At 43.2% G+C, this 26,924-nt stretch overlaps 1 protein-coding gene across 23 annotated transcripts in view; it reads right to left on the bottom strand.

Annotated features, from left to right (window-relative positions):
• ptprfa (protein tyrosine phosphatase receptor type Fa) overlaps nt 1-26,924 on the bottom strand; it is a 176,959-nt gene that overhangs the window by 92,191 nt on the left and 57,844 nt on the right. For all 23 annotated transcript variants that reach the window (XM_028999941.1, XM_028999942.1, XM_028999955.1 and 20 more), the window contains exons 2-4: nt 23,953-24,147; nt 2,447-2,592; nt 1,047-1,188 (exon numbers count right to left, since the gene is read on the bottom strand). In XM_028999941.1, the coding sequence (XP_028855774.1) occupies nt 1,047-1,188; nt 2,447-2,592; nt 23,953-24,061 (397 nt within the window). In that variant the 5' untranslated portion in view covers nt 24,062-24,147. The remainder of the gene's footprint in view (nt 1-1,046; nt 1,189-2,446; nt 2,593-23,952; nt 24,148-26,924) is intronic.

Genomic DNA, 26,924 nt, shown 5'->3' with positions numbered 1-26,924 from the left:
CATGATCCGGACCAGCAGGGTTGACTCCGGATCCGGAGTTCGGACCGGAGTTTCATGTTTGTCCTGTGTAGTGTTCCCTGATCGTGTTCACCTGTTGTCTATTTATATAATTGTATAAAACTATCCTGTTCGTGTCTGTTCGCCATCGGGCCCATTGTGTTTATGTTCCCTTGTCGTGTGTAGTCTGTATTAAACCCCTGTCGTGTGAAATCGTGCGAATGCGTCCTCCTTCATCGCCATGTCCAGCCCACCCCTGACAGCATCCTAATATTTCTCAACTCCTTAATATATGTATTCAGCAATATATTAGCCATAACATTCTAACATTGTGTGACTGTAACCCACCATATTTCTATGCTGGTGATCTTACATTACTCCTACATTAATGAAAATAAACGGGTGCTTTGTTACAAATCACAGTTCCACCAACGCAGTATAGAGCACCAAACATGTACAATATTTCACTGTGCACACTATGTTTAAATTGATTATCTTGTCATTTTATTAATCAATATAAAGAAATACTATTTTCATAGTATCTGAAACACCTTTTCACTACATGTTTTAATATATACATTACTTGAATTATAAGGGTTATTCAGAAAGACCATTACAGATTCTTTAACATGTAATGAATCAGGACCACATACACAAGATAAGATAAGAAGATAAGATAAGATAAACCTTTATTAGTCCCACAAGTGGGAAATTGCATATTATTAAATTGCATATTACATAGCTATTATGTAGGAGAGCCACGGAAAATAATTTGAATCGGGCACATTAGTGTAGAAAAAACGGCGTTGTGCCCATGTTGCTTATACTCTACCCTGATTTATATCACTCTGTGTGTATGTGTTTTGGAAAAGGGGATAAAAAAGATAAAAAAAAATCAAATTTTTCTTTGGAATGAACACAGTAGAAAATAATTTTTTAATCCCCAGTTACAACAAACAAGTAGAGAAAAAAATAGTTGAGAGATGGAGCGAGTGGGGGAGAACAAACATAAATAAGAAAAGTAATGAAAGAGATCTGGAGCTCCCTACCTTCCAGCACAGTGAGCTTAGCGCTGGTGTTGATCTCGCCCACGCTGTTGGTGGCGGTGCACTCGTAGATGGCCTCGTCCCGGTGAGTGCGCAGCGGTTGGATCCTCAGCACCGACCCCGAGCCGTCATCGAACTCAATCACCTGCCGGCCCAGGAAGACCGCATATCAGCCCGGCCTCACCCTCGGAGCGCAGCCATTACACCCACCTCCTGCCAACACACCCCACTCCCACGGACCTCTAACCAGGAATTACATTTACTCTTCATTCTGTGCCACCATTGAGTGTTCACTCAGGAGAGCCTTTGATCTCGGCAGCCATAAACATCTCTGGCTGACACGTACAGGAGCGCGCTCGGCGCACCGGCCCCAGGAGCGCTGGAGGTTTGATCATTGGCGGGGAGACTAATGCAGGGGTAAGCCCCTGCTACTTTACATTTGGGCTGGGGAGAGGGGGTGATGCTGTCTGAAAACCGGTGCTGGGAGGCTGCTGTGGCAGATTAGTCACTGTTGTTACATCAGATTGACTCACATCAGCAGCTACTGTTAACATTACATCAGCCTGAGACTGCACCATCAGCCAATAATACAAACTGTTGTGAGGAACAGATTATTGCTTGCCATGCAATGTACACTACGTATTATAAACTCCACGAAGGCCAACCCTACCCCAAAACGTACTAAACTACACTCAGAGGTACAAAATCCCACACAGATGAACAGCCGTGTAGCAGCAGCAGGTTAGCAGCTGTGTGGGGGCAGAGGTGCAGCACTGCTGCTGTTGAAGCTACTGGTGGCAGAGGAGCGAAATCTCATTTGCACCTTTGGGAAATAAAACTGGACATCTGACACAAACCAAAGCCTGTCCTCTAATTAAGGAGCCTCTCAGGTCTGCAGCACGCTTCTCCGCGCTCCGCACCAGCCAGAACGTCTCCTGCGGCAGACCTCCATCCAGGCCAGATGCTGCTTCCCTAAGCCAGTGACTGTTTAACAGGATATAAAGCACTGGATGGCACTGCTTTAAGTCCTGGGCCATCAATGAATGGAATGTTCTTGTCCAAGTCAACAAACGACAAGGAGAATAATCCTTGGAAAACAGGAAATAATATAACGATGAAACAGAGAGTGGTGGCCAAAAAAATATTGACCCAATATACTAAAATAAAATTGTTATGTGGTGTAACAACTTGATTTGAGATCTGCTATATGCAGGAAGGATTTTGATCAAATTTAATGTAGTAATATAACAATCACGTGCATTTGTGTTTATTTTACTTACTAATTAGTTACCATGTTCATTCTGTTACTATTTACCAGGCTTGAAACATGTTACTTAAGTTAAAAACATTTTATTATTATTGTTGTTTTGTTGTTGTTGTGTGGCCTGAAATCTGTCAGTCACCTCAAAGCGTTGTGAGCTAACTTTCTTCCCCTTCTTCATCCATGTGATGCGGGGCTTGGGCTCTCCGATCGCCTGGCACACAAAGGAGGCCACCCCTCCCGAAATGCCGGTCTGGTCATCAGGAGATTTAATGAAACTGGGCATGCCTGAGAAAGAGAGAGCGAGACCAAGAGAGTTTACATTAGGAGCTTGGGAGTAGGGACAAAAAAAAAGAGCAAAATGTTCTAATTCATTTCTCCTTCTTATTTTCCCATTAGCTTCCAGATTGTAAACTACATTTCCCAATTTAGTGCTGTGCATAAATCTTTCAAATCTTTTCAATATGTTTATATTGCTTTCTTCATTGTGCATGTTATGCCTCGTTTGCGTAGCTTTATTTACATATGAAGCCGGATGGAGGACCTGACAACACTTAGAAATCTATTGAACTGGCTCTACATGACAGAATATGGAAGAAAATATTTGACAGTGATGAAATTAACCATTAATAACGAAATCAGTGACCAAAAAATAACACATAAGACATTTAGAAACAGTGGACAGTGAAGCAGGTAATATGCAACATGTATACACCAGTGATACGCTGCTCATTCACAACAACCAGAACACAACACACTGCTTTAAATCGATCCAAGTCTCAAACCGCTAATATAAAAGTACACACCTCTTTACTTTTGTTTGACCGCTAAATGTGGCATGCTATTCCCTGAGCAGTGGCTTCTTTCCCAGCCTCACTAAACCTTTGGGGTCTGTGATTCACCCATATCTGTATCAGGAATCCAAAAACACAATTAGCCTCTCTGGAGGAGCTCCATGGCAACACAAATAAACTTAGTTCCGCCAGTTCCCCTCTGATCACCTTCCCTGCGCGCGCACACACACACACACACACACACACACACCCATCCCCCCACAGCCATCATTAGTGGCCAGCAGCAATGTGGCGCGTAATTAAACACAGCGCTCTGGTCGCACCACCACAGGGTAAAGCACCTCCAACACCCTACTTTGCTTTGGATTATTTACCTCTCTCACACTGCAGATGTATAATGCAAAGATAATGCAAAGATAATGCAAAGATAATTTGCCCTTGGGTGAGACAGTGTCTGTTCTGTGTTTCTACAGTGGTGGTAGTGGTGCAGTGGGGCAGTGGTGGCCTAGCAGTTAAAGAAAGTAATCAGAAGGTTGCCGGTTCAAATCCAGATCCGTCGAGGTGCCAATGAGGTGCCACTGAGCAAATGCACCGTCCCCACACACTGCTCCCCGGGCGTCTGTCATGGCTGCCCACTGCTCACCAAGGGTGATGGTTAAAAGCAGAGGTCACATTTTGTTGTGTGCACCGTGTGCTGTGCTGCTGTGTTTCACAATGACAATCACTTTGCTTTCGCTTTCACAGCAGACAAGGTCTGTGTGTGTGTGTGTGTGTGTGTGTGTGTGTGGGTGTGAGAAAGAGCTCAGTCCACAGGTGGAAAATGTGATACGGACCGAAAACGGGAGGCAGTCAGAGGGACAGAAAGCAAGAGGGTGCAGGTAATGATGTACTCCTGTCCCTTCTTCTTTGGAACACTCCTCTGTTTTCACAACAGGAAGCTCTCCTCTCTGCTCCAGGCTTCCGAGTGATAGAATGGCAGCTCTGCTCTGCGGTCGCCTGAAGTCCTGACAAGCTCCTGCTTCGGGCTCTTCCTCCTGATGTGGTTTGTGGTTGCATTCCACACAAAGGCGGCAGAAGGCAGGTATGCTGTTTGGGGCAAGGCCACAACCACACACACACACACACACACGCCTGCCCACACACACTTATACACAGGCGACAGTGTGTAAATCAGCCACATAGGCTATTGTGTCAAAGACAAGGCAGAAAACAGCAAAATACAGTATGCTAATAAGGTCAGTGTGTTTTAAAAAAATCTCTGTCAGAAATGTGTAAAACCAGCGGCAGCAAAGTGAAAATTTGCATCTTAGCGCTTTTCCTGAGGTTGAATATTCTGTACATTATAATAAGTTTGGTTTGGTTTGACATCCAAAAAAAACAACACACACACACACACACACACGTGCTGAAAACAAATACATCCCCATAAGGAAAAAAATATGTCCCCCTTCAGTTATTCCACATGTTCCATAATAAGACCATACGACTGGGCTGATGGATTTGTTATGCTCCTGGGGGCTTTTTGCTGTCAGGGTTTTGGTCCACTTGACCCCTTAATGGGAAGGTTCACTGCAAATCAATCATTAAGTGATTGTGAGGGATCATCTTAAACCTATAATGAGACATTTCTATCCTGATTGGAGTGCTGTCTTTCCACAGGACATGGGTGTCACTGATCGGAATGAACAATATATAAATCTTATGATGTGACCTTCAGTCACCAGCTCTCAGCCCATCATATGGGGACGCTGTTGGCATCAAAATCACAAAACACATAATTTTTTTCATTTAATTGCTTAATTTGTCACAATATCATGTTGGAAGATTAATCACCACAAATAAAGTGAAAGTGAAAGTGATTGTCACATGTGATACACAGCAGCACAGCACACGGTGCACACAGTGAAATGTGTCCTCTGCACTTATCCCATCACCCTGAGTGAGCAGTGGGCAGCCATGACAGGGGAGCAGTGTGTGGGGACGGTGCTTTGCTCAGTGGCACCTCAGTGGCACCTCAGTAGAACCTTGGTGGATCGGGATTCGAACTGGCAACCTTCTGATTACGGGGCCGCTTCCTGAGGTTGGAGTGTTAAAAGAAGGCCGCCCAGGTCAGCCTGACACCTCACTGCTTCACCTCAACAGGAGGACCACAGACAAGACTTCTGTCTGCTGCAGACAGATGGACACCGGGGGAAGAGGTTTAAAGGTCAGCCCATTATTAATTTAGGAGTCAGCTGACCCTTTGACCAAAGCAGGGCAGGTCTGACGTTTAAAACGAGGAGGCAGCACGCTGCTTCCTCCAGCCTGTCATGTGATTGGCAGCTCTGGATATTCACCCAGCCCATATTCATACATGACTTGCTTTTCGTTTTTCATAGTTTAAAGCAAGCTCATTCAGTTCCCTGGAACTGCTCTGTTGATGCATGCACAAAAATCCGAAAAGAAAATGTATTCTTCTAAAAAAAATTGTGGTCAAACTGTATGTATTTTTCCATGAAGAAGATGCTCAACGAAAAAAAAAAAAAAGAAAAAAAAGATGAAGGGAGGATTCTGTCTCCTGACGCATAAATACTTGATCAGTACACCATGATTTAATAATAATCAGATTAAATTGAAGTTTAAACGTGATTCACCTAAAGGCCAGCAACTGATCGAAAAATGGAGCCCAGGGAGAATGCTTCTTTCTGCAGGATCCGTTCAGCGAACGTGAGCCGCTCGATGAAACATTAAAGCCAGTCTTGTTTCCGTAGTGACAAATGCCCACCACGCCGCTTACGAGTGCGACTGTGCCGCGTCCCCCTGCCATCCAGCCATCGCTTCTGCATGGGCTCTGGCATGAGCAGGACAAGAGGAAGCAGGAGTACAAAAGCATCCTATCTCCAACCCGCATGAACGAGACAGTTGCACAAATTTGGGAGATAATCGGGTTCACCGAAAGTGCAGAGCACATGAATCGACGGCCCACTTATACACCCACTTCCTGCCACGACCCACAAACTGTCCGGGGATCCCCTCATGAGGGGACCATTTAGCTTTCATCATGCAGGTCCTGTGTATTTATTTTGCTCATTCATTATGGTAATTTATGTTCTCGTCCTTGATTTCGCTAAAATTATCATATTCGCCTTGTACTAGACATCCTGCTTTCAAGGATGAAAACCATGTTATGTTCTGACGCATGTTTTCTGACGGCTGGATTAAAGCTGTCTTTATCCAACATCGACCACATTTATAGGCCTGTTTTAAGTAAACCATCTCGCCACGGTACTCCGGCCCTACACCAAATGAGTCCATGTTTGCACCTCACGCACGTTTTTTAACCCCAGGGTGTGGGCACTGCCACGATGGACTGGCACCTTCCTGGGTACTTAATAAGCCTGGGCTGTTTGCTGAGGGGCTCATGCATACGTTCCTGCTGAATGCCTGAACAGCTCCAAATGCGCCCGGGCTGGAGAAGATCAGTGCATCTGCTTGCATAATGTAGCCTGGAGTCTGGATCCGGGGCTGGAATACTGACCCACCATTCGCAGCTGGTGCCGCAAGATGCCCATTGCTTGGTGTGTTGTGTGAGATTTAAGACATAAAAAAGTGTGTACTTCATGCTTTCATACGTCACATAAGGTCACACACGCAAGCGCCGATTCTGCATTAGCCAAAAACACAATGTGGGACGAACTGGAATTCATCACAGATTCATGAGGGTGGAACGGAACTACTACTGCAATGTGAAAGCTGAGAAGGGGCATAAATCACATCTGTTGTGCAGATCATGTGATGCCTGCTCATCTCTCCACACCAGACCACAGCTGGACCTGCAGCTCCCCCAGCAGCCCCCAGTAGGATTACGATCTGGGGGAACTTGAGCCCCGAGCAAGAAGCACTGAGCTCCGCGTGACGGAAGCCCGGAGCCCGGCCCACTGACCCATTCCCTGTCCACAACCCACTATTAAGAAGCAATCTGAGACAAGGAATCGATAATTGCACTGGAGTCTGAGCCATTTATTCTCATTAATAATGGATGGGACACTTACTTTCATTTAGGCTTAATATATGTTTGTCAGACGGGATCGGTGGTGCTTTCAACAGAGCACGTCTTTAATGTGTTTTGCACCATTAGCAGACACAGCCTGCAATTAACTGGAGGCATTTGGTACGCTGCCGGTAATTTATTTGTTAAGAGAAGTTCATTCTTTTGTTTGTTTGTTTGCATACAATGCAGTGGCATTTTGGGCTGGTCAACAAATCTATGTATTTCTCTTTCCTGCATCCAGGCTGCTCATTAATCACAATCAACTGTGTCCTTATTACACGTAATGCAGTTAGAGATTTATTCAGGAAATTAGATATTGTGACACCACTAGAGCCCCAGGCAAAAACCTAAAGCCCTGTGAAAATATCTGAAGGGCTTTAAATATTTAATAGCAACTCTAAAACAGGCTATTTAAAAGTGGACAGCACAAACTTAATAATCAAAACCCTGCATGTATATAGAGAGATGCTAGAAATATACAAATTTGGTTTCATGGGTACAAAGTGAGAGACAAAGTACACTGAAAAAAGAAAACCCTGGCTCAACTGAAATACACCTGGTTAAATAGTAATATGTCACACCTAATATTTCAGCATTGCCATACTTTGACTAAAAGAAACAGCAAAAAAAAAAAAAAAGAGTAAATTATATATTTTTAACTACTGTAATTATAAAAAAATAACACATTAAACAAAAGACAGTTTAAATGGTTTTCTTTACTCAGTGTAGGCAGGCGAACAACAAAAATTACTTTTATTAAAGATCGAGAATTAAGCAGAGATTCTGCAGATGTATTAGCGCACAAGTTTAGCTACCTTGAGCCATGTAATAACTAAATGACCATACCACCAATAACTGAACGACATGTCTGCTAAATACCGTGCATTTCACTGTAAAAAGTGAACACTGGCTAAATTTAAGTAATCTGTCACACCTAATATTTCAGCATTGACATCATGTGAAAAAAAACAGGTTACAGCAGGCTTGATTAGTTTATTTGGTTCATTAGTTTGCTGTCTAATTTATGCTAATGAGTAAATATTTTTTTTACTTAACTATAATGCTACTGGCAGCAGGTTTTGTTTGGTTTATTCAAATGCCAATGCAAAAATTTAGGTGCGACAGATCACTTCAAATTTTTTTAAGTTAACATTACACACACTGCATGCTTATTTCTACGTCCGATGGCTTATTATGTCAACAGCTATATTTCCAGAGAAAGAAATAGACTATTTATCTCAATTGCATTTCACCAGGTCCCCCAAGCCAGCTGTGAATAATTGCTGGAATAAACCATATTGGTTATGAATGCCTTTCTTCATGGGTGGTTTAGCGGCATGCGGGAGCTGCATATTTGAGAGCCGCCCCCTTTTTCTGAATTCATTAAATGGCCTCTTTATGAAGACAGAACGGGGGATATCCCCAGCACGCATCATTTTCGTGATCTGCTACGCTGAGGGGTGGCTCCTGTATCAAACTGCAGTTACCACCTAAAATCAAGGCCAGAAAAAAAAATGAAAAGAGAAAAAAAAACATGCCAAGTATCCATGGGCATCGTTGCCCAGAATAAGAGGAAACTGCAGGGCGATGCTGAGGCATTCGTTTGATGGTTTTGGTTCCTGCAACCAAAAAAAAAAAAAAAAAGGCCCGAAACACTAAGCTGATTCGGGAGCCGCAGCCTCTAATCATGACGCACTGGCCATGAGTGATGAGACAAGAATTCTCAGAGCCTCTGTGCTGCTTGCTGTCCTCCAGGTTAGTGTGTCCTTGAGCCAAGGAGGCTGTGACAGAAAAATCTCCATGATCGCCTGCCTCGCTCTGCTCTTGACGCGTCCATACACACACAAGCACGCACACGCATAAAACTCTAGGGCTGCCTGCGCTCTTTATATTTTATCAAAATTATTTATGTCGTCTGTCTTGTTATTTTTTAAAGGACAAAAAAACCCCGAAACATTAATGAGCTTGTAATCTTTAACATTGTACGTTTAACTGTGTTAGACATTTTTGTCAGTGTGTTGTGAGGTGGGTTTCTGTCTGCACTAAAAGACCTGCCCTGCCTGGCATGCCTTAAGGCCATCAATCCCCCTCGCCCAGCAGGGTGCTCCAGACAGTAGCCAATTAGTTAAATCGTGTCTGGGAGAGAAACAAATGTCTGCAGGACACGCAGCTCAGGTGGGCACGGTCCCATTACGGACCCCGTCGCCACGTTCCGGGCAGTGCGTGCCGTACTGGGCCGGAACAAATCTCAGAGATGACTCAGTGTCCTGTAGGATCCGCGCAAGGTTACGGCAAGCCGGAGACAAGATTTTGACGTGCCACTGCGAGCAGTCCTGTTCTCTGCCAGCTGAGGCATTCTCTCGGCTCTGAATTATTCAGGAGAGGAGAAAGTCAGAGATAAACCTCGAGTGAAATTGCCTCTCCTTTATTTCCCATTGTGAAGTGCATTAAAGTAATGGTCCTCTCCAAATAGGCGGAAGAATAGCGGGATTGTGTGCACATTATCACCAGGGTTCCCCATTTGCCCATCCATTCACTGTGGCTCCACTCCCAGCGATGCCCCCACTGCCGCCTCGAAAGGATATTATATAACCTTAACCATGTTGCTGGGTGGTCAATCCATTTTCATTGTGGAGGTGCTTGCGGATCACCGGAGAGATTGTTCCGTAACCGGGCCTTGGTGATGCTTGGGCAAGCAGAAAAACTCTTGCCAGCAACAAGAGACGACGACCATTACAAGAAATAATACGCGTCCTTTAAGAACGTGGCTCGCTGTGCTCTCGCAGAGTACGGCCTCTGCTGGAATAATGCACCGTGCCATTGTTTTCCGGGGTACGAATCATACTCGGTGGGGGTGTCGGCCTAATTGCGCGTCAACTGTAGAGGAAGGAGTTCAGCTATTTCTGGCATCTGTTAGAACAAAGACAACCAGTTTTCCCTGAGTTCTGGGACCAGTGAAGGGTAAATAAGGGACAGTGAGAGATATGCAAAACAGTCAGGAAAAACGCCCGGGCACAGTTCGTGCAGCCTGAGCCCGAGTAAAATGGACCGATTTTCTGCTTCTGGTTCTGGACCGATTTTCTGGTTACACGTGGCTGCAGAGGTGCTGGAACATGGATAGCACCAAGTGACATGGTTCACTAAGTAAAGCCGGCAAAGTCACTACAGACTTGAGCTAGTTTTAAACGTTCTCATGCAGCCTTACAAGAAATATGTACTTCGTTATACATTCATGTGTCAATCATGAATTTCTATGTTTTATTTTTATTATTTTATCTTATTCCAAAACTTTTCGAGACCTACAAAATTCTCTTTTCAAATCCCATGACTTTTCCAGGTTTATGGTTAATGACCATAAGAGCTCTCAGCCTCTGCCAACAACCCATTGACTAAGGCTCATATGAGGGCATGGGGTCACAGTAATGCTCCCGCCCAGCAAATTACCAGTGAACTCTTTCTTTGTCTACCTCCCAATTAGTCAACTATGTAATCTCGGCTAATTCTTGCTTCACGAGACACATTTAGCCAGTGAAACTTCTGACAGTCCAAATACCAACGTATGCAGAAAATGATAGTGCCCATTATCGCCTTTCCTGTTTCTGACCTTCAGAGGTGAAGAAAGTGTTTTCCCTCCCTAAACTCCTGCAAATCAGCCATTCTGAGACTCCATCAAGCGTGAAAACATTTTCACTCTGGGGGGTCGGCTTTTAAACCTCTTCCCTGTCTCAAAAGTGCTGTATGGACAAAAGCGGCTTAGGGTACGACATCACAGAGAGCAAGGCATTAAATGGCTTCTGACCTGACCAGGAAATCCATTAATGGGCTCTTCTGACAAACAGGCTTACCATACAGATGGATCATACTACACATACACGGTGCACTTTTCTGTTGTGTGACCACGTTGCTATGCATGTTTAATCACACTACTTAGGTGTGGACAATAGACTAAAATTCTGCACAATATCATTATCTGCTATATTCATGCATTAGTACTGCTCCAAGGACTCCTCTGTACCCATCAAAGTGCCAGGTCAGAGCTAATTGTAGCACAATTAATCCTCTGAAGACAGTAAAACATGACAGCTAAGTAAGAAAGTCATTAATCGTTAAGCATAAGGATGAGAGGAGAGAAACGGTTCCAAATAGATGCTGTTTTTGGACTGTTTGGAACTGAATTAGCGCAAAAGCCCAGGACAAATGGTACATTTACAGCATTTATCAGATGCCCTTTTCCAGAGCCACTTACAATCAGTAGTTACAGGGGCAGTCCCACCCTGGAGACACTCAGGGTAAAGTGTCTTGCTCAGGGACACAATGGTAGTAAGTGGGATTTGAACCTGGGTCTACTACCACCCTGTAGTGCTAGCTTGGTGGTGCTAGCTTTTCATTACATGTAATTTTGCACCACAATGTGGAGTGTAGTACTGATATCAGTGTTACAAAGCAATGTATATGCACAGTAAAATCCAAATGATACCATAAATTATCATTAACCATTTGCAGGCTCACTCTACCCTGGAAGGGGGTCCCTCTCTGTATCACTCCTTCCAGAGGTTTCTTCCTCTCTTTTTTTTCTCTCTCCTAGAGTTTTTTTGTGTGGAGTTTTTCCTTGTGTGCAGAAGGGTCAAGTGTGGGGGGTGTCAACTGTAGGGCCTGTCAAAGCCCATTGAGACATACTGTATGTGATTTTGGGCTAAGAAATAAATGTTGTTAAAAAGGATGCTTTGTCACTGAAATGTCATCCAAAATAGTAATTATGTACTCACTATGTATTGATTATATATCACAATGTTGAGACTGGTGATAATACGAAATTATATTGATATCATGGGCAAGGTATCAATATATTAACATATAGTGGTATTTCCCAAAAGGAAAATTTCACATATTAAAAGACGTTATGTTCATGGGTACCACTGAACGAGCTTCCCAGCACACAAAACAGACTGACCATAACCAGAAGATGTTCTGAGTTGTGCAGAAAGTCCCCACAGGGGCCAGAAAATTGCCTCCTCCCCGAACTGGGTTCCACCTGAAACCTATTTGAATAGCCTTAAACTTTACAACCATCCGTCACGGCTCTCATTGTCATTCCTCGCAGTTCAGTTGTCCTACAGGCATTTTCTCTCTCATTTGGGGCTCAAATAACCAGGATTTAATGGCATCTAGGCAGACATCCAGACAGTCAAATGCTGTGTGCAGCGAGTGGTGTTCTGTGTGTTTCAAATGCAATTTCCAGTGACAAATGACAAAGTTTAAAATCTGTTCTGGAACTAAAAAAAAATATATTCAGCTGTGCGATTCTATAGCATCACGCATATCTGAGTTTGGTCAAATTAATGGGTAAACTAAAATTTCTGTCTCTGCAGTTCCTGCAGGTGAGATAACGTTGATGGTGGAAGAAATTCTTCACTAAAGGTTCCCAGCAACACGTTCACCAAGAATGACATACTCAAGCAGAAGGCAATTTCCTCTTCCAATGGCACTGAGGGCAAGATAGTACTTAATATTTAATACAAATTTCTTATGTGGACAATAGTGCCATAATTTATGAGCTCACAACGTTGTAAAAGGCAAGAAGAAATGATAACTAGCTGTGTGTGCCTTGGACAATAAATCATATACTACCTGCTGCTTTTTTTTTTTTTTTTTTTTTTGCTGTGTCAATTTTCAAGAGTTTACTTGCTCTCACACGTTCTGCCATTTTATAGAGCCAAGTCTGTAAAAAATAATTACTCAATGCTAATTTACCCAAAAGTGGCTTTATAAGACTTCCAGGGGAGGAATGCTTGAGTTTGAGTTTGCCCAAATGAAAGAGGCTGTGATACAGAAGGAGATTCAGCGATACCAGAAAAAAGGGGCGATAGATTCAGCGATACCAGAAAAAAGGGGCTAAGACCTTCTGAAAGGGAGATTGAGGAAATAAAAAAGTGAACTTGCTCATTCAGTTCCCCAGTACAATCCACGGTGTTCTAATACTTTAAAACCTGCCAGCTCCCAGGCTGTTGCTCGTTGAGATGCCTGACAGCACACAGAATGCATGAATTGTCAACCATGCTTCTCCGTTCCTCCATCGCAACAAGCCCCTGTGGCTATGAGGTACCAGCGAATGGAGAGGGTGAGTGGCTGATACAAACATGACCAGGAAGAGAAAGGAGTCAAGGAGAGGCTTGGGACTACACCCCCAGAGGGAAGTAAAGTTTGGTTCTCTTCCATAAGCATCTCAGTCGGAGCTGCTCTCTCCACAGGGGGCAGCGGCTTGCCGTCGGCATGGTTCTGCCTCTATTTCCGCTCCTCTGCGTGCAGTGGTGTTGTTGCGCATGGATGTAAGGATTATGTGTGGTAATATATTCTCTCCAATTAAGTCAAGGAGGGTGCCCGTGGCGTATGAGGTGACACTGATCTGCCATGAAGATGTTTCAGTTTATTTAAAAGAATTAGAGATGTGATCTGATCTAAGAGGGGCTATGCCCCCCAACAACTGTTTAATGCTCTCATAATGTTCGCATTAACAAAACACTAGGTACTGTTAAAGAAGACATTATTTAAAAAAAAATATTAAAATGATGTTCCTACAATGAAATCACTACAGCTGTTTACACTGTATGCAAATGTGACCCTAAATGCAAAGCAGCTAGTAGCTTATACACGGGCAAATGCAGGTAGTGCAGGGCTCTCTGACAGCATGAGTGAAAGATCTATTCCATTACACATGATTGGCTCGCAGCCATGGCATCTGTCATTCATAATACCCAGGTACAGTGCCATCACAACAAGCAAACATCTTCCTTGCTGACATTCTCTTCTTTCACTTGTGTTTCCAGAGAAAACAATACCAATTCTTTTGTCCTTGTCACATAGGCTGTCGATTAATCAAGTCAGCTCACAATCAATGCAGTATTGGATATAATAAAAAGCGTTATATCAAGGTGATAGAATTTAGAGTTCTATGCAATGAAACCTAACTTGGTGCAGGGGCAGTGGTGGCCTAGCGGTTAAGGAAGCGGCCACGTAATCAGAAGGTTGCCGGTTCGAATCCCGATCCACCAAGGTGCCACTGAGGTGCCACTGAGCAAAGCACCGTCCCCACACACTGCTCCCCGGGCGCCGGTCATGGCTGCCCACTGCTCACCATGGGTGATGGGTTAAATGCAGAGGACAAATTTCACTGTGTACACCGTGTGCTGTGACAATCACTTCACTTTATAATCTTTATAATCAGGGGATATGTATTACACATCTAGAACCCAGGATATCACTAACCGATATAGTAGTGTGGCACACATCTGGATGCCCCTTAGCCAAAACAATGTCCCCCAGCTTTAACACAGTCTGTAGAGCTGCACAATGCATTGTTGAGGGGGCATTTGCAGAAATTACGTAATCAACACCAAAAGCCCTCTTTACACCATTTATCATCTATCACCATTCAGGACCACTGCAGAACCACAGACAGGTTAGGGGAACTTGTATTGATTTTAAATAATCTCACAAAGTGAAATTTTCATGATAGGGGACCTTTAAAAACATTTTTCTTGCTGACATTCTAGATGGAAAGTTCGAAGTTGTCAGAAAGAAAACACAATATATATTGTGTTGTACTATTTACCTTTTATCTCTGTATGTTGCTGTATGCCTCCGTTAATCCATTCCCTCCATGCCATGTATGAACAGATATTCAGTTTATGAAACCCCATATGCCTTCTTTAACTTTCACTTATTGCTTTTTCTGGGACTCAGTGGTGCCACCTAAGGCAGTCATCTTCACAGCTATCTTCACTAGATGTCTTCAATCACTATGAAGCCCCATAAACAATTGAAGATGTTATCATCCATATTGCGACTCCTCTACTCATCTTCATCACCTCATCAGTGGTTGGTAGAAGCCTAGTGGGTAACGCTCTCGCCTATAAAGCAGAAGACTCAGGTTCAAATCCCGCTTACTACCATTGTGTCCCTGAGTAAGATACTTGTCTCCAGGGGGACTGTCCCTGTCAATACTGATTGCAAGTCACTCTGGATAAGGGTGTCTCCTAAATGCTGTAAATCTAAATGTAAATGTCCTCTGCAGCCCAGAGTTTGCAAGATGTTCATCACCTAGCACCATGTTCATGTTCAAGGTTCTTCTATGTCAAAGGGTGCATCTCTGGTTGGGCAATTCACAGTCTCAAGAATATGTAACACTGGACCGACATTGTAAACTGTTAATTAGATGGCAAGTTGGTGTGCTGAATCTGTGTTGGCCAGGTAGTCCTCAGCACCATTGATACACGGCCAGCTTACCATTAATAATAAGAAAAATTTGCTAATATCACATATGATGTTATTTGACTGTGGACAATGTTAGCAATGTTTATGAACCTTCACATCAGCTAGGACTCTTTAGCAAATAAGACCTCTAATTAGTCATCTAACCAGGGCTATAATGCAAAGTAAATTGCAGGTACCCCAATCTTGGCAAGTTCAGCTCAAGAGTCTAGACTCCCGGGGAAAGCAGAACGCATAATGCTCAGTCTTCTTCTGAGACAGTGGTGCTCGGTGTCACAGCTAAGCTCGGATAGACTCTTCCCTGCATTCTTTTTTTTACCATTATCTTCACTGTACAATAACATAACAACAAACTGTCAGGTTCAAGATACAGTGTGGTAAATTATAGGAGGCAAAAATATACTACATTTTCTCAGTATACATTCCTCCTCAGACTTAATTTTTCCAACCATCATGCGTCAACCACAAACTATTTCAAAGTAATATTCTAAATGAATATATTGAAATAAATGAAATAATCAGCATTCTAAAATGAAAATGTGTTTATTGCCACTATAAATTACACTGCAACAGATTTTATTCGATTATTATGTGATACTGCATACTGGGACATTTGACAACCAAAATCATTCCCTGATCTTGAATAATTCCCTCAAGAATGAGAACACATCCGGTTATTCGGTCTGTACATGACTAAATGTGAATGTTAAAATGAAACAGTACCAATGACTGGCGAGGTCTCACATGCAAGTACAGAAAATAAGTACAGATACAACAAAAACAGGTCCTTTCTGGATACCTTTAGTGTGAACAGAAATGCCAGATCCATAGGTCCACGCTAGGTTCATAGCCAGCGTTCCAGATCCTTGGAGTTTGGAGTATATTTCACCAGTATACATCAGGCACTGTGTTGCCTGTTTTTGTCTAGTGTTGTCCTTGATACTTCTGAAGGTGCCTGTGGGCTTTCAGCCAACAGTTGTCCTTATGTTAAACATTTCTTTAACATGGAAATTTCAACAACAAAAAAAAAATTACATGCTAATGTTGCTTTTCCTCCCAAGTAATGGGATAATCAATCTATTAAATATGTACTAAATATAGAGATGGGCAATGTGTCAAAAAATGATCACAATACACTCTTTTATCTCTCGTGTAGGTGGGGCTTCCCATCATTGGCCAGCAAGTATTTGAGTGACAGCTCTTTGCTCCGTGAATTATATAACAATGTGCAAAATAGCATATTGTAGCATAACACAACACATGTCTAGCACAGTCAACACATTTGATCAATTCCTTTATTGCTCATGAACTGAATAGACAAGGACCATGGTCGCTTCTTGATGGCTTCATCCCCAAAACTCGCACTTCTATCACTTACAGGGAGCTGTAAGCAAAAACGTATTTTTTTTGTACATAGCGTACATTTATGTACTCAAATACATAAATAACTTTCTCTCGTCCCATCATGTGCAGGCTTCACGCGTGATATTTTATTTTATCAAATTTGCGGGCATCAAGAAACCGCCTATGCGGAAGACTCCTGGACCTTCTGCGAGTTTCCAGTTAAAAGTAATGTAAATGCACACCAAATATGCTAATTTCTGCCATTTTTTATCATGATTCTGAAAAATCTGCCCAAAGCTGATCACCAAGATCAAGCTGAATTTTATTTGGTTGGGTGGACCTTCATAAACTACCTTTTTTTATACATGACAGGTACCCCACCCTCCAAAATGGCAAGATATACTAAATATATGCTTAGAAGACAACACACCTGGATTTAGTACACCGACATCTCTCCCTCCATGGGTTAGTGTCAGACACTGCAGGTGAAAACGTTTCCAGACATGCCTGTCACCGACTGTCCTGCTGTAGATACAGTTGCATGTCATTAAGAAAATCGATTCTCATCCGTGTCAGTTAGCCCCAGCATCGATACGCAGCAGACACTTCAACACAGTCCAATAAGTAGCCTCGGGGTGCAGCATTTTAGTTCTGCCACATACAAAAGGTGCAAACCCCATTAACAGTTGCCGTTTAACTACAGTAAATGCTTTGCCAACGCATTCCATGCAAATGTTTTGAAACCACCAATGAACGCACCAGTGAAAGTGAAGTGATTGCCATTTTGAAACACTGCAGCACAGCACACGGTGCCACAATGAAATGTGTCCTCTTCTTAGAACCATCAGCCTTGGTGAGCAGTGGGCAGCCACGACAGATGCCCGTGGGGACGTGTGTGGGGACGCTACTTTGCTCAGTGGCCCCTCAGTGGCCCCTTGGTGGTTCGGGATTTGAACCGGCAACCTTCTGATTACGGGTCCATTTCCCTACCCGCTAGGCAACCCACCCAACGGATGAATAAAAAAAGCAAAGATTCAAAAACAGATGTCAAGTGGCATCTCTCTCTCTCTCCGTTAGACTCGCTGCAGACACCTTGGCATGACCTTGTCCGCAGATGGCTGGTCCTCCTGGGTCTCACAGCACTTAACTGGGTCGTGCTGGGCTCACGGTTCCGAAAGCAAGCAACGCATACTGGTATGGGTGGGTGCTGGCAACATGACCTTCTTCAAAGCCTCGGAGGGCCCACGGTTGGATCAGTGCAGATGTGGTGGAGGCAGCTGGGGGAAGAGGCGTGAGGAGGAAGGGCACGCTCACGCCCCTAATTAGATACATTGGGATTTGCAGCGGGCCAAGAACAATGGGCTCTGCCTGACTCGGTTACACGGGCTGGAAGATGAGAAGCCAAATCTCCCAGCAAAGCCCCTTATTGTGGAATGGCGGTGCAGCTTGCACAAGTAGGCTTAGTCTTACATTAGCCAGCATCGGAGAGAGTGGAAAATATGCGGCAGAAAAAGTATCAATCGTTGTGTGAGAAACTCTGTAAGCCTGAGCGCTGTTTGGAAGACCTGTATGCTAAAGCATCACCACCACCGGTCATATTTGCTCTTATAAATAATACATTGTTCCCTTCACTCCGTGTTTGCAGCCCTCAAATTGCCTCCCACACAAGTCTGTGAGAACTACCACACAGTGACTTGAAAGGCAGGGAGAAGGAAACAAAGGAGGAAAATAAGAGATTCTATTTTGCAGATCATCATCCGAATGCGACCCAGGGGAACCACAAACACAAAGACTTCACACAATTTGTCTGTGCCGTGGCGCAGAAGGGTTCAAGCAGCCAGTGAGAGGAGAAAGCAGACATACACACACACACACACACACACACAAAAAAAAAAAAAGTCCACAAGAATTCACACGTTGGGGAATCTGACACTGAAAATGTCTTGGGGTTTCAGTGGTGGAGAGGAGTACAGCCGAGAGCCTTTTCTCACCCTTGTTTAAGAGCAAGGCTTTACAAAACACATTGAAATAAAAAGAAAAAGCCCGAGCTCAAACACCCGCCTTAATATTCTCCTGTTTGTACACTCTGCGGCCTTGAGACCTTTGCTGAGAACGTGTCGGTCGTGGAAAAAGCAGCCCTGAGGCCAAATTACTAAAATTGTGTGCAGCATCTATGCACGTCACTCTGTACAGAGCTTCATTGAAATGGTTATAGACCTGCCAAGTCAAATGTGGCACAGACGGGGGGCTCTGAATAAATGAGCAGAAAATCTCATTTGGGGAGACATGTTGCCGCATTTTTTTTATGCCCACGTGTGCCCCTAGACTAAAGGGTCACTGCAAATCAATACAAATCTCCTCAGGAGCGTGGTGTTTTTTTCCGCAGTGAACCCACCTCCACCAGCCTATCCGCGGGGCACTTAACTGATCTGGCCAATTAGTTTGCCGGATTTTTGAGACAAGTGCTCGGTCCACACGGTAAACAGAGAGGTAACAAACAGGACGCGTTGGAGCTGTCCTGTGGTCTACCGACGCCTCGCTGACATTTCAAAGTTGTCCCCTGTCTGTAGTTTGGCAGCACACAGCAGTGTCATAAAGCCACTACGAATTAAAAGTGGCTTTTTAATTTAGCCACAATCAATTGTTAGTATGTTCCTGGAGTGTGTTGTGACAGTTTTGTGGCAAACATCTTGGAATTAAACATTTGTATTAATTGACCGTCATCTCATTAATAACAGAACCCCGTTCTGAGAGTATCCCACAATGTTCTTTTTCTTGATAATTACAGAAACCGCTGGAATTATTCGACCAGATTGGAGAAGAGTGCACTGCAGTCAGGCTTTAAAATGTTTGCCATTCGATGGTTAAGGAAACAGTGTTCTATGTTACACTCCGCTAGCCAGGTTTACAGGTAATAAAGAAGCGGACTTCCCCAGGGTAATATTCATGAACAACCGCCTCAGAGCAAAACCTTCATGTCAATAGTCTGCAGCAATACATTTGTTTTTCTTCAGAAAGTTAGAATAATGTACAATGCTTAATTTATTGCAAATTTACCATGGTGAAGACCAAAAACAGCCCCAACTAATCCAGACTCGCAGATATACACTGACAAAGAGGAATATAAAAGTCACTACACTTGGTTACAAACACAATTGACCGCCCCGTCTACCCATGAATACAATCGTATTTTTTACTACATGGGGTGATTTAGTGATGCCTTCTTATACTAAAATGGGTTTAACAGCCTATGGTTCAGTGGATGGAGATATAGGCTACTAGGCCTAGGGGTGACCATTACCTTCACTAACAGCGGTTCAACTAGAGTCTACCGGTGATATAGCGTGGCACGGCAAGGTCAAGCTTATTTATGAAGCATATATCATACACAGTGACAATTCAAGGTGCTTTACATACAGTGGGGGGAGGATGGGGTATTTGATACACTGTCAATTTGTCAAGATATTTGTGGAGATCATTTTCAATGTAGGTACTATGGATGCTCATATTGACCGTTTAAACGTTAACCGAAAGAATGAATTTTGTCCAATTATTGTTATCAGTTAAATGGTTTAAATGTTTATATATATTTAAATAATAATTATTAGTAGTAGTAGTAGTAGTAAAAAGTTTTGCGGCATAAATATGCTACACATACGCCATTTGCTAACTCATGGGGCGTTATAACGTGCAACCACACGTGCCTTCAGACATATTTTGCTGGGCAAACAAAATGAAGCGAGCGAAAATAAGTACTGTGTGGGACCATTTCTACAAAGAGACTTGCAAAATATGCTACGCGGTATTAAAATACAACAGAAGTACAAGTACGATGCAATATCACTAGCAAAGCAAACATCCACAAGCACTGTGCAATGAAGGACAACAAAGATGGCCCTGAGTGTTAACACTCTAACTGAGTGTTAGTTAAGGACATTAGGCCCATCAGCGTTGTCTGTGGTGAAGGTTTTCGAGAGCTGCTAAGCTATATTGAGGCTAATTACGATATCCCATCAAGACCTACTATTACCCGTAGAATTGAAGCCTGTTTTGAAGAGAGGAAAAAATCACTTAAAACAAATCTCAATTGCACAAAGTTTGTGGCCCTTACGACTGACTGCCAGATGGCACTTACAATGGAAAGCTATATAACAATAACTTGCCACTACATAGATAAAACTGGCAAGTTAATTCAGCTGTACTACTAACACAGAGTATGACAAGCAGACACACAGCTGAGAACCTCGCAACTAAACTTTTTCATTTTGTAATCTTAATTTGTTATGTAAGTAAAAAATATTTAGTGCATGCCTATTTATTTTATTCTTTTAATTTATATTAATTTGTTTTAGTCTGTGGTCAGAAACACTGCAGGTACGTGAAAATTTGATGATGTGTGAATCCAGATTCTGTTCTGATATGTTCTTTGTGCTGTTGCTCACACATGTTAAAATAAAACTGAAAGAAATGTTCGCATAATTAATCAGACTCTCCTCAGTTCTATTTTCAATTCTTATTTAATATTTGTCAACGTCCATGTCTGCAAGTGCGTCACTTCCGCTCACTTCTGCTTCCGGGTCGCTATCTCCCCGGCTGATCTTGCTCCCTCTGGTGGGCTGGAGGTGGTATGCTGGCCGTGACCATATTCTAATCTGATCAGTTAATGTTTGGTTAACGAACAGCGGTTGTCGATTGGGAAAATTAATCGAAATGAGCATCCCTAGTAGGTACACCTCAAATGGGAGAGACAGAATAAAAAAACTCACATTGTATGATTTTAAAATTATTATTTGATCACCTACCACCTCAAAAAGACACCTCAATTAATCAAACTCCAACCTCTCCACAAAACTGCACACCTGCATAAGGCTGGGATGGGCTGATGGACAATAGGCAAACAACTTGGTGAGATGTAACCCCTGCTGGGGCAATGATCTGAAGAGAGCTGGGATTACAGTCTCAAAGGTTACCATTATGAACACACTACACCAGGAGAAGATAATCTGGTCAGACGATCCTAAAACAGAACTTTTTGGAGTGAACTCCACTTGCCGCGTTTGCAGGAAGAACAAGTATAAGTACAATTCCAAGAACACCATCTCAACCGTGAAGCATGGAGGTGGAAACCTCATGCTCTGGGTCTGCTTTTCTGCCAAGGGGACAGAATGACTGCAACATATTGAGGAGAGGATGGGTGAGGCCATGTATGCCTCAGTATGATGAGTCCTGGCTGGGTCTTCCAGCATGACAATGTCCCAAAACACACAGCCAGGACAACCAAAGAGTGAGAAGCAGTTCAAGTGGCCTAGCCAGTCTCCAGATCTCAACCCAACAGAAAATCTATGAAGGAAGCTGACACTGCCCAGCCCCAAAACCTGAAAGATCTGGAGAAGGTCTGTATGCTGATCTCTGACCATCTGACCTCTGTAATTGTTTCTGTATCAAATATGTTTCTATTGTATAAAATACTTATTTTATTCAATAAAATGCAAAATGGTTGCCATACAATGTGATTTTATTACTCAAGGTCAATAATAAAATGATAATAATTATTATAATATAATAATAAAAGAATATGAAATTAGTAAATGCTGAAATAAATTAAAGAAGTATTTTTAAAAAGCGTGTATAAGTGAAGATCTATTGAAATATTTATCTTAATGTAAGAGTAGCATGACTTTGCACCCATGATCTGTCAATCGGACATTTCATACACTTCACTAAAACTTGACTCAACAATTAGTACTAACCCTGCATTCAAACACATTCATAGCTTCATCTGAATTTCCATTTTCCATTTTAGTCATTCAAAGCTGCCGAGGTTCAACAACAAAACTTAACGTTGTCTTGTGCTCTGTGTGGCTATAAATATCATAGGTTACACACAGAACTGTGAAAGACGATCTTGACAGCAGACAACATTCAGGTTTTACAATTTACAAATGATTCACATTCTTCTTAAAACTCCCCGAAGGTCCTTCCTAATGGTTTCAAAGGGCAAATTCCAGAGCGTCGGACCAATTTGGTCCACGTGCTATGGGATGCAATCATTGCCTAAAGGTTTATTGCTCAGCCACCACCAATTATTACAAAGGGATGTACGATGATTCTTAATTACAGTACGGCAATTAAAAAATAAATAAAAGGAAGATCTTTCACCCTGATTTTCCAATACAGCCAGTGATGCAGTGCCATGTAAAGAAGCTGTTAAATGTGCGCACAGGGACGGGTGAAGGACTCTTCCCATTGTGCCCAGGGCCTGCCTGAGAGCTGTAAAGACAAGCTGAAAGTATGCAGTCTGCCGCCTTTGTATTAGCTGAATGGAGCCATCCAGAGAAGACCGTAAAACATGCATGCTCACAGCCCATTCTCTCAAATGAGGCCTCATCGAAGCAACAGTCTCTAGGAAACCGACAAGTCAGAACACACAAACACACTCACACACACACACAAAACAGCATTCTTTAGGACACAAAGCCAAAATAGAGGGAGTCTCATGAATCATTGCTATCCCACACTGATAGGCTCCCTAAAGCGTCCCCACAGACAGGTATGCTAATTGATGCTCCAGTTTCACGCTCACCTGTGAAGCAACACCGATATCCCACAGTGTAAAGCTTTAAGATTTGTGTTTTACAGTAAAAACACAGATTTCAGGCAGCTGCAGAGCTCAGTAGAACAAACTCAATTAATGACGCTGGGATAATTCATTTTTCAGGTGCACAGCACACTTTGTCAGAGATTATTCATTATTACCAGACTAACATCAAAGTGTGTTAAGAGGACAACTTTTCCACAGCTTCAGAACTCTAACCGTAACGCATATAATGTTGTAATTCTAACATTATACAAATTGCCTTAATGTAAATGTGAAAATTAAGGTAATTGTAAATGGATGTTAACTACGGTTCTCACTCCCACAGAATTGCCTGTAATAATTGGGTGTTATGTGTGCTGTGTGTGTGTGTGTGTGTGTGTGTGTGTTTGTTTTCACTCTACTTTGCTCTTGAAGTCATGTGCCCAGGAGTCATTCTGTCTGAAAATGAAGGCTTACTTCTCCACATGCCCCCATCTATGACAAAGTGCCATACTGCTCTGGGCTACCGGTTACATGTCCACACACACACACACACACACACACACACACACACTTATAAAAGGGATCTATTCACTAATTGCGTTACATGGTTATGGTTTTTTTTTTGCACTCACTGTCTGCCCGTGAGGGTCCCGCTTGGCAGCACAGCTGAGGCAGGAGCAGCAGCAGGGTGAGGGCCCTGGCGAGAGGAGAGGCCTGCTTGGGGTGCGGCACCATGGTCATCGGTGATGGAGCTCTTGCTCGGTCTGTGGGTCCCGATGCTCCCTCCTGCTCAGTGGCTGTGAGCTGACGCAATCATGGGGTGACACCTGCAGAAGGGAGGAGGAGCAGGAGAAAATGCGTCAGGCCACACAACGCCGTGAAAAGAGGCTTGGCGTTACAACAATGGCTGCGTGGAGGCCGCCGTTAGAGGAGCAGATGAATTACAATTGTCCTGTGTGGCACCACTGACTAACTGATGTCACAGAGTTAATTAACTAAAGTGCCGGGTTTAGACCACAACAAAACCAAAACAAAGAAGCAAAATGGTTCCCATGAGAGTCTTATTGTTGCTTTCATCAATTGAATCTTGCACCCCCCCCTCCCCATAAAGCCGCCTCCTCATTTCTCAAGGGACATGCTACTTGTTAATAGCCAGTTAGGTACGATTTCCCCAGAGAGACGGGTCCCCAGCCTGTCCTCGCATGTAGCACTGATGAATAAGACACCTCACGAACCTATTAAGTAAGATTGCTCACTGCCTAAGAGCCTTACCAGCGTCTCAATGCAATTAATCATTCCGCGCAGGCATGGAGGCAGACATCTGCCGACTGACACAGACGCAATGTGGGCCAGGAAGGAGCTGGGAGACCCCAACACGCTGGGGGAGACCACATGGCTCCTCACGAGCTGCTACCTGCTACTCTCTACACCTGCCCCGCTACCATGTGAAGTGGGAACTACAAATCCCAGAAGACCCGGCACCTGTGAGAGTCCCCTACTTATGAGGAAGGGGACTGCAGGTTGTAAGGAGGATCGGCACAGATGAATAAGTTGCCCCAGGTCATCATGGGTAACCACACAGCTGCAACCAAGGACCTGAGTGGTTCTCTATACACGTTGCTTAGATCTCCAGAATTGAGCGTCTCTCTCTCTCTTTTGTTCTCTACGTTCTCAGTTTATACAAGTCAGATTGTTATTGAAATACCTTTACAATTTAGAAAAATGTCCGAGCTCCTCTCTCCAGCATAGACAACGTGCTGCAGAGATGCTACTTGAATGTTTATAAGCCTGCATTCCTAAACCCACAATGGAGTAAGAGTCCTTTGACAAACACTTCAGTGCTCACAGAACAAATGAAACTTTGAAACTTGTGATAAGCACTTGACGAATTGTTCTGGCATGCTGTTTGTGAGTGGGATGATGAAGGACAAGGCAGAATCTGGTTTAAAGTGTCTCAAAGAATCCATAGTGACGCTGCGCCTCTACGCTAATGTATGCTGACAAGGAGGCCTAATAGGAATGGCACTTTCTAAGGAACACACCCAGTCAAGTCTTCAATTTGAATTCACCCCACTCAAAAACATCTTATTCTCCCAGGGACTCACAGCGCCACGTACAACAGGATCAAAAGAAGGATCAAAAATGTCCTCTATCGTATTGACGATCCCCAAATCGATGAGCACAGCTAAAAAGGCATTTTGAATGGCGGACAATTTCACAACAATGGGCCTGTTAATAAAGGTTTACGGTGGTGAGATTTCCACCGAGGCTTCCGAACAAAGAGCCGAGCAGGGCTGAACATTTGCCTACAGGATCGCCCATCAAAAGATTCATAATGAACTCTATGGATACTAAATCCTGGCGTTACATGAAAAATCAGCATATAGAGGTATAATTTGGATAGGCTGGGTGGGGTGGGTGGGGGTGTCACTGCTGGAACTGTGGGATAAGCGTGCTTTGTTCATAAACAGTATGGTCAATAATCCCAAGCAACATGTTGTTGGCATTTTGCAGGAGTGAATTAGAGGCTTTTAGGATGATGATAGGCCCCTTCGTCTTACTATTTGCTAGATTTGATGTATAATCTCATATAATCCCCCACAGAAACTGATTGCTACATGTCAGGCACCATGCTTTCTGTGATATTTTTTTTGGAAATGAGGGTGGTTTCTCCAAAGTGCTTGCCACAGTAAGCTTCCTGGCCAGTTTATTAGAGACTGCTTAATATAAGCTTTTTTTTGTAGATTTTTATTTTCTGTTACGCACCCCAGGAAGAAGTAAGCATTCCTTCTAAACCATCCCAGACAGAAGTAAAACCCTAACCATAAACTTTAATACATATTAAATCATTCCCTGTCTTTCCATTTGGAATTTTTATTTTGAAACGTTGTATACCGTCAAAAGTGCAGCAAGTGGAAGAGCAGCTGTATTACAGTGGCCTAGCAGGTAAAGAACGGATGCCGGTTTGAATCCTGAACCGTCAAGTTCCCACTGAGGTGCCACTGCTCACCAAGGGTGATGGTTAAATGCAGAGGACACATTTCGTTGTGTCACCATGTGCTGTTTTTAAATAAAAATGTATCAGTCGCAGTAATTGAAAAACCAATGTGTATGTGTAAGCTCACAGACTTGACTTTTTTGTGAAAGTGGAGATTTCTAGGTTTTTGCTTATTGAGTCAAGGCAAATCCAGTAAATTTCTATTAATGACTGTCGAATACAGAATTCACTGCTAACTTTACTCAGGTCGAAAAAAGCAAGTCTCCCTGAGTGCTCCCCTCGGCATTGCTCCACGGCCACTATTTGAGAAGATCTGGTGTAGGGTTACAGATTGGAGCCCAGCTGCTGGTGAACGGCCTGTGTTCAATCATCTTCTGGCCCATCTCTTTGTTTCTGACTACTGGGTGCTTGCTATCTGGTTATCGAGGTGGGTGTTCGATGCTCTGCCCATTACAGACAGTCTACTTCAACCAGTACAGCCACCAGCATGTTGAGGATGGTGTCACATCTAAATTATATTTGATAAGCATGTTTGAAACTGATAATGGGGAAAAAATGGACCTGCAAGGTAGGTCTATGAAATAACAAGGTAATGGAATGTAAAAG

The sequence above is a fragment of the Denticeps clupeoides genome, chromosome 13 (assembly GCF_900700375.1).
Source record: "Denticeps clupeoides chromosome 13, fDenClu1.1, whole genome shotgun sequence".
Lineage (NCBI taxonomy): Eukaryota > Metazoa > Chordata > Actinopteri > Clupeiformes > Denticipitidae > Denticeps > Denticeps clupeoides.
This window is presented reverse-complemented; position numbering and strand designations above follow the sequence as displayed.